A 14,705-nucleotide genomic window follows, 5' to 3' on the forward strand; every position below is an offset into this window, starting at 1 on the left:
ATTTCTGTTAAATGAATTCTGGTTTTGCTCTGTTGTTTCATACAGTCTTGAAATATGCAGGCCGGCCTCCTTTTGCACACTCGCCCATTAGATTTTGTACTCAAAGTGGAGATTACGTCATACTGGATTCCAGTTGGTCCAGCTTTGTGAACCCCTGGAGTCGGAAAGTTTCTTTCATTATTGGTCAGCATAAAGTCCAGACGTAAGTCAGTCTATTCAAATGACCTAGGCATTATATTTCACCAAATGTGTGTTAACCCATCGGTTCCCCATAAACCAGTTGGAACATCAAATAAGATCAGTGCAGCTATGACTCGGTGCTGTTGGAAGATAGTTGGGCTGTGTGTATCAGAAAAGCTTTCCAAATGGAAGGCATGCTTTGCAGCATAAGCTTTGAAATAGCTTCAGTGCCATCTTAACCATCATTAAGTAAACGCTGGATGGTTTTTGACATAGATGATATTGGCCAATAAAAACTTTTACAGAGATTATGTAACATAGGAAAGTATTTGAGGCATTAGATATAAAAAGTGTACATAAGTGTTTGATTCCTAAGATTACAGTTATGCTTTAAATAAGCACACACACTATAAGGGAAAGAAGTTTGGAAATAAATCAAAATATATATTGTGAGTAAGCATAAATTATGGGATGATGGAGAATATATTTTTCTTTTGCTTTTGTGTATGCTAAAATTCCCTTTCATGAGCATGTAAAACTTTTTACATCAAGCTTCTGCTGTCAAATGCCCCTTATGTGTGTGTTCTATTAAATTTTTATCTTGAAAAATTAGATTTTTTCCCTGTTATTGTAGCTGTTCAAATGCTTTTGCCTGTAGCAGAATCATGTGAAATCAACCTGAGCAGTCTGCCTCGGTGCTCTTGTAACCTGAAATGCTCCTAGTTACATCAACCCCTTGAACTTGTGGCCCATGCTCACTTGATCTCTAGAGTTGTAGATTTGGGCAGAGGGTTTCCTTTGAGGTCTTTGTTGTTGCTGTTCTAAGCATGAAAGCTGGACCTGTATCTTCAATATCATCTTGAGAGGGAAAAACTGTACTTCATAGTGCAGGATTATATACATAAATGGCAGTAGCCGTGTTGTTGTTGGGTACTGTGGAGTCAGTTCCAAATCCTCACAGTACAAATGCCCCACAGGGTTTTGTAGGCCATACTCTTTTTTTTTTTTAACATTTTATTAGGGGCTCATACAACTCTATCACAATCCATACATATACATACATCAATTGTGTAAAGCACATCTATACACAGCACTGCTGGGAAACTAAGTTAATAATGAAGATAAGAAATGCGACTACTCCCTGTGTTGATCAGAAAGGGAAACCTACTGGGAAATGAAAATAAAACCAGGCGGTTGTTAGAACCACCCCGGACAGGGAAGAGTCTTCCTACGGGATGCCCATCAGCCGTGGCTTTGGGAAGCTTTGACAACTGAAAGCGTACCCCGCAACTCACTTAGGCAGGTTAGGAACTGTTGGGTCTAATCTTAGAGGTAAAAGGCAGACCCTGTGAAACAAGTAGCTTGGCCAGGAAGGTACTTAAAAAGTGGAGACTAGGACTGGTGTGTGTTATTCTGATTGCCGTTCTGTACACGCAGTGCTCCCCCAACCCTTCAGAGAATATTTGCCAACGCTTGATGAAAGCTCTGTCTCTGTGGCCTGCAGATAATTAATTTGGGTTAGATAAAGCACTGCTATTTACTCCAACTCTTGTATCACATGTATTCGAACAGATCTGTGTCAAGGATCTTTGATGGCTGATTTCCCAGAAGTAGATTGCCAGGCCTCCCAAAGTACTCCTGGGTGGACTTGAACCTCCAACCTTTACGTTAGGAGCCAACCACATTAACCATTTGCATACCAAGGGACTCCACCTCATTGATAGCACCTACATTGTTGAGGTGCTAGAGGCAGGAAAGCCCGGCAATGTCATGTGTGGACTTTGAACCTACACATATGAGACTCTTCATGACTCTCCACTAGTTATTTACTAGCTATGTGAACCCCAGTTTTAAATGAAACTGTATGCGACCCTTTTTACTTAAGTTTTTTGGGCACATAATCTACATGATCATGTCATTTAGTCATTCAGTCATATCAAGTATTGTACAGTCATTATCACAATAAATTTTAGAACCTTTTTTATTCCCTCCTATGATTAAATCACCTTTAAAATGAGTTGTATAATCACATTCAGCTCTAGTGCTCCCTCCCCCTGCCTCTACATCCCTTAAAAACCCTTGCATCAGTTACTATCTCTGCATTCACTCCTTCTGTGCTTCACAAACTGGTAAACCCAGCAGAAACCGTAAAGAACAAAAATGAGATAACATGGTAAGGATAAAACAGTAGTAATATAAAGACAAAAATACAAACAATGAATGAAAAAGAGACCACCATCAATATTTAAAAACCCAGGGAAGAAATGTTTGTCATGAAATGCGCAAGAGATCCTTGCACCTAGAACAGATTCAGGTTCGGCCTAGAGGGAGGTCAGCTGACCCAGGATCAAGCTCAATCCAACATAATCAGGATTACAGTGATCTATGCTTTATAGTCAGGCTGTTCCAGACCTTTGCCTGTGGTAGAGGGAATCTGACAGCAATGTAATCTGCATAGATACTCTGCAGATGAGTTTTGGGCTCCCACTGCCCTCCAAAGTCTCCCACAAATTGGATGTTCACAATTAGAGCTCTGATAACTGTTCCCTTTGTCATATTTGAATTTTGTTATTGTCATCTTTGTATCACACAAACTGGTGTGCTTCTTCCATGTGGACTTAGTTGACTCCTTGTTTGAATAAAAGCCTTTAAGACCCCAGATATACGTTGTCTGAGGTCACTCCCTCAAGCAGGGAAAATAAGAGATGACCATCCACTTGAGGCGACACAACATTGAGACAACACTGGGGCAAATCAAGGGGCCCCCCACAGAGATGGGAGATCATTGTCGGAAAACCAAGCTATGAATAGGGGAGAGGAGCATGTACATTACAGAGGAGAGGCTGACAGGTCTCTTGGAGATTATGGTGGGCGATTGGAGAGAAGAAGCATCATATTGGGAAGGGGTGTTAAATAATGATTGTAGGGACCCTGGGTGGACAATGGGCCAGATTTTATGTTCCTGGGTAAACACCAGAATATGTTTCTACCCAACTCTCGGTGAACCATGTCATGGACTAAATTGCATGATGACCCTGGACATGGATTGTGCAGGAAGGGTGGCATAACACAGGGGCTACACCAGCAGGGTTTAACAGAGTCCTGGCTGAATGAACAAATCCCTGCCTCAAAGTTGCCTACACATTGGACTGAGAACTGGGGTGCTTGAATGGGTGAGGGAAAAAGTGGTCACCCTGGGACTGTGGAAGTCATTGGACCTTAGGAGAACCCCTGGCTTGGGGGTATTCAATGGAAAGGGACCCAGAATCACCATATACTTAGTACCTCGATGCCCTCCTCCCAGTGACTCGACAGGTTTTGGTCTGTTGGGTAGGAATCTGCACTTAGAAGAACTGATCCACAAAGTCTCTCTTGGCACCAAGCCCCATACTTAGGGTAAACAGAACTCAACAGAAGGGGAGATTGAACTGTGTAGGGCAGCTCATGGGCTATGGCTCAAGATGATCTGTACTCGCATAGACTCCTCATACCAACAGAGCCCAGAGTGTTGTGTCATTGGGAAAAGTGATGTCATCAGTGCAATCACCTTATACCCCACGGAGATGATTGACAATGCACTATTTTGTTTATATGGGTGTTTGGAATAGTGACTGGCATATCATATGGGTGTTCAAAATACTAGTTTGTAGTATTACTGTGATGATGTTCTATAATTTGCATATTCTGCTGGGTCCCGTTTCTCTGATATGGGTGCAGATACAGATCTCTTCCAGTCAGTTGGCCAGCTAGCCAAGTTCCAGATTCTTTGGTGCAGACCAGTGAGTGCTTCCAGGGCTGCATCAGCTTGCTGAAATATTCCAGTTGGTATTTCATCAAAGATCATGATGATGCTCTTTAAAAAAAAAATGTGAGCGGGATAGTGCATTTGGAGTTCATTCCACCAGGTCGGATTGTTAATCAAACTTCTTTTAGAGATTCTTAAAAGATTGCTTAACAGTGTGTGACAAGAGAGGTCTGATTTGTGGCAGATCAGGGACTGATTTTGCCAACATGACAGTGCACCTGCTCATGCAGCCATCTTAGTGCGTCAATTTTTGGTAAAAACCAGCATGCCTCTTTTTGCCTCATGCACCTTATTCACCTGACCTCACTCCATGGAGCTTCTTTTTGATTCTGTGAGTGCAGAAGGACATGAAAGCACAGTGACTTAACTAAGCAGAAGAGGTAAAGAAAAAAACAAGGAAATACTGTCAGCCGTCCAAACAGATGAGCTTGATAAATGTTTCCAATAATGGAATCACAGATTTCACAAATGTATTAAGTGTAATGCAGAGTGCTTTGAAGGTGATAAGTTTGTTTTCTTTAAAACATTAAATACTTAACTTTTTTTCATTTTATTTGAGGATTCTTAAAACTCTTGTTACAATCCATGTATCAATTGTCTCCAACATATTCATACATATATTCCATCGTTCTTTTCTAAACATTTACTTTCAATTGAACCCTTGGGATTTTCCCCTCCCTCCTCCCCCCACAACCCTCGTGGCCCTCTGATAAATTGTAGATTGTTAATTATTTTCAGATTTCACTCCGACCGCTGTCTCCCTTCCCCTCTGGTTTCTGTTGTTCTTCCCCGTGGATGGGGTGTGTGGATATGTGCCATTCACTGTGATTGGTGCCCCCCTCCCTCCCTGCCTCTCCCTCACTCCCCCTACCCTTTTGGTATCTCTATTCCCATTCCTGTTCCTGGCTTCCATGTGTTGTGAGTTTTATCTCTTGCCTATACTTATGTACGTGCTCCCATTCAGTCTAGATTGGGAGGCGGCACTGAGGTTGTGATAGTGGGGGGTGAGGAAGCCTCCAGGGAACAGAGGTATATTGCATGACTCATTAGTGCTCTACTGCACCCTGATTGACTCACCCCCTCCCTGTGACCCCTCTGTGGGGGGATGCTTCATTGTCCATAGATGGGCTTTGGGTCTCTGCTCCAACCCCCCCTCCATTCTCACCAATGCACTTTTGTTTGTTTGTTTACTGTTTGTTGTAAATCTTCTGATGCCTGTTGCCCAGTCTCATGATCACACCAGCTGGTGTGCTTCTTGCTTCACTGTTGGTTGGCTGCTTGTTTAACTTCAAGCCTTTAAGACTCCAGACACTATATCTTTTAATAGCTGTGCACCGTCCTCTGTGTTCACCAAATCTGCTTATGTTCCCATTTTGTCTTTAGTGATTGTGTAGGGGGCGGCCGGGTGAGTTCACATCACAAAATGCCAATTTGTTAGAACAAACTGTTCTTGTATTGAGGGGAGGTATAAGCCGAGGCCCAAGGTCTGTCTGCAGCTTCAGTGGATTGCCTTTTAAGTATATGTACACAGGTCAATACCACTATGCTATGTTTGAATGCATTTGCATAAGTGCACACTTCTGTCAATCTCCCTATCTGTGCCTTTGCTTCCTAGAGCTTGCCTCTGTTTCCTTTTGAAATACATAGTTTTAAAAGAAGTCTAGTTTTTGAGGGGGAGGACCCCCTCGTATGCTACCTCTTGAAATGGTTGAATGTCAGCTAGTTTTTTGGGGTACAGTGACTCTGTGTATTCCTTCTATTTTCTTTTGATGCTTCCTGTATCTTTCAGTATTTGTCCCATAGAATCCTTCAATATTGCAACTTTGATGCTTGAATTTTTTTCTTCAGTTCTTTCAGTTTAAGGTATGCTGAGTGTTTCTTCCTTGTTGGTTTTCAAAGTCTAGGTCTTTTGCACATCTCATTATAATATTTTACTTTGTCTTTTGGGGCTGCCCTTTGAAAATTTTTGTGCAGCTCTGTGACTTCATTATTTCTTCCATTTGCCTTGCTATTCTATAATTAAGAGCACATTTCAGTCTCTTTTGACATTCACTTTGCTTTTTTTCTTTTCTGTCATTTTTAATGATTTTTTTTCTTCATGCGTGATGTTCTGGATGTCATTTCACTGCTATCATTAGTGTTCAGTACGTCAAATCTTGTGATTCGTGTTCAATGCATTCTTGAGATGTTCTAGAAATTCAAGTGGGATATGCTCAGGGCCTTTTTTGGCTATCGTTGATTTGTCTTAATTTTCTTCAGCTTCAACCTAAATTGGCAAACTTAGGATCTTAAAATTCCTACAGCATATTACCATATATACTCGAGTATAAGCCAACTAAATATCAGCCGAGGCACCTAATTTTACTACAAAACTGCATTAAAAATGTGCTGAAACACTCGGCTTATACTCGAGTATATATAGTATTCAGTTAATGTTAAATTTTAAGGCTAGCAGTTATTGAAGATAGCACTTGGCTGTTCACTAAAAGTTGGCTGGAATCCGCCAGCTGCTCCGTGGGAGAAAGATGTGGCAATCTGCTAAAGGGTACAGCCTTGAGAAAGAAAAAGGACAGCCTTGGAAACCCTGTGGGGCAGTTCTACTCTGTCCTGCAGGTAGTTATGCGTTGAAGATGACTCCCGGCCTTTTGGCTCTTAGTGAGCGTAAGAATGGCATGGGGACCATGTCTGACCCTCTGACTTCACAAAGGAGAAGACTCAAACTCAACATCAGCCTAATGCTGATTCCTGTGAACTAGGGGTCAGACATGCTTTCACCCTCCAACCTTCTTCACCAGTGTGACACCAGCCATTCTTCCATGGCACTCTATACTTCTCTGAAGGATGCGGCAATTCATCGCAGTGGCCACACACAACTCCCAGACCATGCTGACAATGGTGGGGTTTGTTAGGGAAGTCAAACAGCGTGCAGTCCAGGGTCAGAAATGCTCAGGAGCTAGTCCTTTGATCTGGAGAGCCCCTCCACGTCCAAGCTGATAGGGCCTTTCTCTAGTTCTCCTGCGCAGTGACACAGCCCCTTTACTCTGTCCTGCCTGGGCAGGATTCCAAAACCCCTTTAGTGCTGCTGAGAAAAGTCTAAAAGGTACCCCACTTCCCCATAAGCCTCGGTCAAAGGTGCTCAGCTGCAGCTCCATGGGTCAGGAAACCTAGCTCCACAAGCGTGCCTCTTGCCTAAAGGCACCGGCTTTTTTGCCGACCACTCTGTCCACGCTCTGGTTCTCGGTCCTCCTCTGCTGTCACAGCTCACTCTGCTGCATTGGGAGGCTCAGCACACATCCACTTCTTGCCCTTTTTTCTTGGTGGTAGTGAGATTCCCCTTCCTTTTCCTAAGATGACTCATTTTATATCCTCCAGGAAGGCAAAATTGGCCAATTCCCAATTAAAGAGTTCTAAATTTTTATAATCACAATTAGTAATTAACAATCATTGACAACAGAATCATATCTTCCTATCAGTCTTGTCCCACCTATTTTGAGGCCTGTCAGGAAAAGAGAAATTACACCCACGCTGCATGGTTCCACCCGTCATGTGGTGGGAGTTACAGAGACCATGGTTAGAGGAGCCGTATCAGGTAAATCACTGCACCACTGTGAGCAAATCGCTTTGTGGGCAGATTGCCAGGTCTTTTCTTCCATAGAGCTGTGGTGGGTTCAAACTACAGACCTACCCATTGCACTTCCAGGACTCCTTAGAAAGACCACAGCGTAGAGAAACGAAACCAAAGCCCATTGCTGGCAAGTCAATTCTGACGCACAGTGGCTCTGTGGGACAGAATGGAACATCCCCAGGGGTTTCTGGGGCAATCTGTGTGTGGAAGCAGACTGCCACATCTTCATCCTACACAGTAGCTAGTGGATTTAAATGGACTTTCCATTAGTCACTGATGAGTCTGCTAAAGAAACCTGTTAAGATTTCATTTGTTTGCTAGTATTTTCTATACCTCTATAAATATATTTTTAGGCTCATGTTTTCTATAGTTGGGGTTTAACGAGTTACTTTGTAAGAGATTTGGTTTATTCTTTGAAGAAGTGATTAAGAATCACTTAAGACTTCATGTGAATGAGTTCTCTTGTTTTGGTGAATGAGTTTTAAATTGCTTACCTCAACCTTTTGCTTGGCATTTTCTAGGAGTCCCCTAAATGAGGATGTTTTTACTCCCAGAATGAAAAAGACGAACAATAGTGACAAAGACATCATAGAATTGCAAGAGCAAATTCACAAACTTCTCTTGCAGGTAAAGGGAGAGATTTTAAAAAACAAACACAGAACCCTCATAATTGTGTTTTGTTTTACTAGTGAAGTCACTTCACAAGAATCAACTGCAAGACAGAGAAATCTTTATCTTTCTATTCCAGAAAATGGTGTTCTTTTTTTTAATGTGGTAAAAAATACAGTATTATAATAAAACACACCCTTTTGTGTGTTGAAATTAAATTTGATTCTGAATTTCTTTGGTTCCTTTTTCTGTGTTAAATACAGAGTAATTTATAAGAGCCTATTTTAAGACAGCAATTGAGTCACAGTAAACAATAGCAGGAGAAGCTCTGTGCCATTTGGGAGAATTCTTGTATTCTCAGTACTGCTCTTATTTTAAGCCTCTGGGCGTTGATTTCAGTTTGTTGTTTTAAATCTGTTAGATCTCTCTTAGGAGAGATACACCTCGGTTCTTGGCTTCGCAAGAAAAAGAATTCATTCCGAAGCCTGGTTTGTGATCCCAGTGAGTGTAGAGAATAGAAACAGTTTCAGGATCTATATATAGTAAATGGACCACAAGCTAGACAGTCCACGGTACAGTTGCAGGACTGCAGCCTGGCCACTCTGGGACTGCAGCCCAGCTGCGTTACATTGTGTAGCACCCGCTGGGAATGAACGCCAGGGCAAAAGCCTTTCAGGACCCTGCTGGGAGGTGTGGTCGATGAGACTGGTTGACCCCATTGGCTGAATTAAATACACCTGGCCCAGATGGGCCAATCCAGGTGTAACGCCCACCTCGGTGCACCACTCCCTCCTGGCTGGAAGCTTGAACCTCTGAGCATGGGTAATGTATTCCCCAATCCCTATGCTAAGATCCCTAACAAATCCAAGTTTAAAGTAGTGGTCAAGGACAGTGGGTGGCAGGTCTTAGTACATCTTTAGTTATTATAAGATTTAAAAAATTAGGAAAAATGAACTGTTGGAAAGAAATACCCAAGATGGTTTCTATGAGGGCTTCCGCAGGTTTGTGACACATTGAACAAAAACTGATGATATTCAAGAGAAGACCTACTAACCCAGTTGTTTTCAAAATGTCTTTCATAAAATCTTGAGGGGTTTTCAAGTGTCTGTGAAACTTTAAAAAAACTTTCATTGTATATCTAGTTTTTTTTAATATCGTAAAATTTAAAACAAAGAAACAAAATGGAATTTTGCTAAAAGTTTGCTAAATCTATTATACTGTGGACTTTTTAAAACCTGCTATTCTAGAAATGTTTAAACAAGAAAGCCAGATTTTTCCCATGAGAATTATTGAAATGACAGGAGACTGACTATCTTTCCTGTCAGCATGAGGGCCAAAAGCATTAATCTTCACAAACCTAATTTAAGAGTTAGCGATTTAACTCTTAGTTTTCTGGCTGTTTTAGGTAGGCTCTGAGGTAGATAATGCTGTATCTCCGCTCTGCCACCATAAAAGCTGGCCCTTTCCTTCCAGCCGGTGCACACGAGTACTTCCAGTGGCTACGGAAGCCTTGGAAGCAGCGGCTCCCAGGAACGTTGTATCAGCATTGCATCTTCTAGTGAGTCCAGTGGACAGTGCGTGGAGGAAATGCAAAAGGAGCCAGTAAGTTAGCGAGCTTTATCTTTCTGTGCAGGTATCATATTCTTAGTTTTGTTACCCGGACGATGTCAGTGCTAGGTCATTACAAAGTAACTTAATAGATGTTTCTGATCTGAAGATGTAATCTGATGATGTTGGGAGGCATTGAGGTAGTTCTGACTCATCGCTGACGTGTCTTTTTTCCCAAGGAGCTGTCAGTGACTTTGATCTGCCAACCTTTCTGGTAGCAGCTGAGTGCTTAACCGTTTCACCACCAGGGCTCCTTTATCTGATAATAAAACTTCAAAGTAGCTTTGGTTAGGGAGAATGTCCATAGAAAGAAAATAGCACTTTTCGAAGGTATTATGTGGGTTAACTACATTTTCTTTTTAAAATTTTCACATCTTGTGGATAGACATTTAAAGTTTTGACTGTATCAGTGTATTATGGCACAGTAGGAAGCGGGATTGAAGTTATTACTGAACTTTTAGTTTATGTCAGAGAACTAAACACTAAATGTCTTTTATTTATATATTTTAATGTACATTGTTATCATTTTAAGCCTGTAATATCGCTTTTTTTCTAAGATGACTTTGCAGCAGGTTTATGCCAATGTAAACAAAATTAAGAATCTGGGTCAGCAGCTTTACATTGAGTCAATGATGAAATCACCAAACAAGCCAGCAGTGGGGCTGTGTACAGTGCCAAGGGATGGTAAGTCAGCCTGGGTGAGTCTCCCAGGAGGCCATGGGAACTGACCTGTGGGTCTTCTGATTTTATTTCTTGATTTGCCTAAACAATAATTGTAGTAAAAAGAGTAACAGCAAATATTATTTTGAAAGTTGTATAGGTTTTAGAATGTAGGTCTAGTACATTTTTTTTTTACGTTTTATTAGGGACTCATACAACTCTTATCACAGTCCATACATATACATACATCAATTGTATAAAGCACATTCATACATTCTTTGCCCTAATCATTTTCAAAGCATTTGCTCTCCACTTAAGCCCTTTGTATTAGGTCCTCTTTTCCCCCCCTCCCTCCCCACCCCCCCCTCCCTCATGAGCCCTTGATAATTTATAGACTGTTATTTTGTCATATCTTGCCCTATCCGGAGTCTCCCTTCCCCACCTTCTCTGCCGTCCGTCTCCCAGGCAGGAGGTCACATGTGGATCCTTGTAATCAGTTCCCCCTTTCCAACCCACTCACTCTCTACTCTCCCAGTATCGCCCCTCACACCCCTGGTCCTGAAGGTATCATCCACCCTGAATTACCTGTGCCTCCAGCTCCCATATGCACCAGTGTACAACCTCTGCCCTATCCAGTCCTGTAAGGTAGAATTCAGATTATGGTAGTTGGGGGGAGGAAGCATCCAGCATCTGGGGGAAAGCTGTGTTCTTCATCGGTACTACATCGCACCCTGACTGACCAATCTCCTCTCCTAAACCCCTCTGTGAGGGGATCTCCAGTGGCCGACAAATGGGCTATGTGTCTCCACTCTGCACTTCCCCCATCATTCACTATGGTGTATATATATATATATATTTTTGCATGATGCCTAATACCTGGTCCCTTTGGCACCTCGTGATCACACAGGCTGATGTGCTTCTTCCATGTGGGCTTTGTTGCTTCTGAGCTAGATGGCCGCTTGTTCACTTTCAAACCTTTAAGACCCCAGACACTATCTCTTTTGATAGCCGGGCACCATCAGCTTTCTTCACCACATTTGTTTATGTACCCTTTTGTCTTCGGCAATCGTATCATGGAGGTGTGCAGCCAATGATATGATTTTTTGTTCTTTGATGCCTCATAACTGATCCCTTCGGGACCACGTGATCACACAGGCTGGTGTGTTCTTTCATGTGGGCTTTGTTGCTTCTGAGCTAGATGGCCGCTTGTTTATCTTCAAGCCTTTAAAACCCCAGACACTATCTCTTTTGATAGCCGGGCATCATCAGCTTTCTTCACCACATTTACTTGTTCACCCGCTTTGGCTTCAGCAGTCTTGTCGGGAGGGTGAGCATCATAGAGTTCCAATTTAATAAAAGAAAGTATTCATGCATTGAGGGAGTGTTTGAGTAGAGGCCCAAGGTCCTTCTGCCACCTTAATACTAAACCTATAAATATAGACACATAGATCTATTTCCCCATCCTCATATATATATTTGCATGTACATGTCTTTGTCTAGACCTCTATAAATGCCCTTTGACTCCAAGGTCTTTCCTCCATCTCCCTTGACTTTCCTCCTGCCCTACTACCATGCTTCGTCCCCACCTGGGTTACAGCTATACCTCTTCTTTATGTAACCTTACCCTGATCATTCCCTACGAGACCTGCCACTCCCCCCTTACTACCATTTTGGGTCCCCTGTTGTTCCCTTGTCCCTGTGTTTGTTCAAACACCACTTCCTTACCCCCCCCCACCTCTCCCTATCCCAAGTCCCCCCGGAACTGTCGGTCCTGTTGTTTTTCCTCAGATAGTTCATCCAGCCTGTCTTATTTAGACAGACCTGTGAAGACAATAACATGCACAAAAACAAGACAGAGGAAAAGAAAGCAACAGTATACAACCAGACTTCAAAACAACAACAAACCACTGACAAAGAACAAAACAAAACACATCAAGAAAGAAGAGCTTGTAGTTAGTTCAGGGATCGTTTGTTGGCCCTTAGGAGTGTTTTCCAGTCCAGTCTGTTGGGGCACCATGCCCTGTCTAGTACATTTTTACTAAAGGATTAACTTCTCTGATAATAGCGGCCAGTTCATAGAGCGTTTGCTCTCCGTGTGAGCTATTGAGAAGTTTTGATGATAGCAGTGGCTGGTTGCACACGCAACTGTCTAACCAAAGATTGGCAGTTCGCACCCAGAAGAGAAGACCGGGCAGTCTGCTCCGGAACGGACTACAGCAAAACCTCGGATGGTCCTCTCCCGTCCCAGAGTCATTCTGAAAGGATGCAAGCAACTGCTTGACATCTGCCTTTCTCTACCCCGCCCCCGCCCTACCAAACACCGCTGGAAAAAGACTTACTCTCTGCTTCTGAAAGGTCATAGTCTCAGAAAGTTCTGTTCTGACACACATTGGGTCGCCATGAGTCAGAACCAACTGCAGCTATCTTATTTCTGGTTTCGTATACTTTGGTATTATACATAATAGTCACTTACTGGCAGTCTGCTTCCAAAAGGTCAGCTGTTAAAAACTCAGATGCCCCCAGTTCTCAGACACACCTGGGTTCCCATGGGTTAGAATCAAATAAAAAAACAAACAAACACATCTGGCAATTTAAATTTATATTAGTTATAATGAAATAAAATTTAAAACTGAGATTTATAATTGCCCTAGCCACATGTACAGTGCTTAATAACTTTATGTGTCTGGTAACCACTGTGTTGGGCAGAATAGAAAGTTCTGTTGGACACAGGTTCAGCACAGGCAGTGAGAGGCACTTGACCTTGCGTGAAAAACCATGCCTGCTTGCCCACTCTTAGGGATGGTGAGATTAATTCTTTAGTATAGGTGATGTCAGCTTCATCACTCCAGTGTAATTTTCCCAATCAGCTTCTCACCTCATTGTTTCATGTGTTGATAGTCTTTGCCTGAAACATCTATTTCACCCCTAATTTTTAAAACTATAGATGTAAGATTCCTTCTTGTTCTATGTGCAGTGTGGTCTGCATCGTAGTTTTCTCACATTGTTATGTATTTTCTCTGTCAGTGCACTTGGAATTTTCTCTCATTTTCAATTATTGGATAACATTCAGCTGAATGCATGCATCATAAAGTACCACAATGTAATTTTGCTGAGTACAACTAATGCTAAATAATTTCACACAATTTTGGTTTTGGTTTTGTTTTTTTCAGATAAGCAGAATGTCTTTTCTTCCTTCCAAAATCTTAGCATGCATGCTGAGTCATATGAGGATTTGAGAAAAGATCAGCATAGCCCATCCTACCAGCAAATCAACTATATTGATAGTGTTATCAGGTATAAGATAAGTTTCAATAAACTTCAGTTAATTTTTCCAAAAGCATACATGCATTGCTACTGTGGACTCTTCATACATTGTTTAATAGTTGTTTTGTGTGAAGTTTTCACTATAAATCGGTAGATAACGTGGCCATCTTACCTAAATATAATGCAATAGATTGAACATTAAAGGGGACACACACCCCTTTCGAGCTTATATTAGTAGATAAGACATTAAAATAAGTTTTTGAGACTTGAACCCCAGTTCAAGACCATACTTAACTTGAAGTCACAATCCAGTGATTGGGCTGTGAAGCAAAACGTCATCAAAGAAGAAAGATACAAAGTATCCCAAACAAAAGTGGCAAAGAGATGGGAAATGGTAGAGTCTAGGGACAGGTGAGCGTCCGCCCGTGACCTCATTGTGTTGTCGCAGATATCTGAAGAGCTACAACATTCCGGCTCTGAAAAGGAAGTGTGTATCCTATAGGAATGCAAAGTCTTCATCCTCAGAAGATGACAAGCAAATCTACCAGGCAGATGGTGTCCACACATTGCAAGGTAACAGGAGCACTCTCCTTCAGAGAGAGAAAGAGCACGATTGCAAACTTTCCTTTCTGGTTCTTTACTCTCCTGTCTTTAATTACTTCACTGTAATCACAAATAGACGAGCCCTGGCGGCACAGGGGTTAATGCTCAGCTGCCAACCAGTAGGGCAGCTGTGTGAGCCCCATAACTAGTCTGTGGCAGGCAGATGTGGCAGTTGGCTTTTGTGAAGACTTGCAGCCCAGAAAAGCTGATGGGGCAGTTCTCGGTGAGTCAGAATTGACTCAGTGTTTTGGATGAGCACCCAGCAGCTCCCCGGGAAGGCCTGGTGATCAGTTTCTGTAAAGATTCAGCCCAGAAACCTTCTGTGGCAGCCCTGGGGTACTAGAAGTCGAA

At 42.3% G+C, this 14,705-nt stretch overlaps 1 protein-coding gene across 2 annotated transcripts in view; it reads left to right on the plus strand.

Annotated features, from left to right (window-relative positions):
- The window catches only part of PER3 (period circadian regulator 3), a 60,075-nt gene that overhangs the window by 24,768 nt on the left and 20,602 nt on the right, over positions 1–14,705 (plus strand). For both annotated transcript variants that reach the window (XM_075550611.1, XM_075550617.1), the window contains 6 exons: positions 46–202; positions 8,132–8,237; positions 9,693–9,821; positions 10,385–10,511; positions 13,658–13,781; positions 14,200–14,324. In XM_075550611.1, the coding sequence (XP_075406726.1) occupies positions 46–202; positions 8,132–8,237; positions 9,693–9,821; positions 10,385–10,511; positions 13,658–13,781; positions 14,200–14,324 (768 nt within the window). The remainder of the gene's footprint in view (positions 1–45; positions 203–8,131; positions 8,238–9,692; positions 9,822–10,384; positions 10,512–13,657; positions 13,782–14,199; positions 14,325–14,705) is intronic.

Source organism: Tenrec ecaudatus, chromosome 1 (genome assembly GCF_050624435.1).
Source record: "Tenrec ecaudatus isolate mTenEca1 chromosome 1, mTenEca1.hap1, whole genome shotgun sequence".
NCBI lineage: Eukaryota > Metazoa > Chordata > Mammalia > Afrosoricida > Tenrecidae > Tenrec > Tenrec ecaudatus.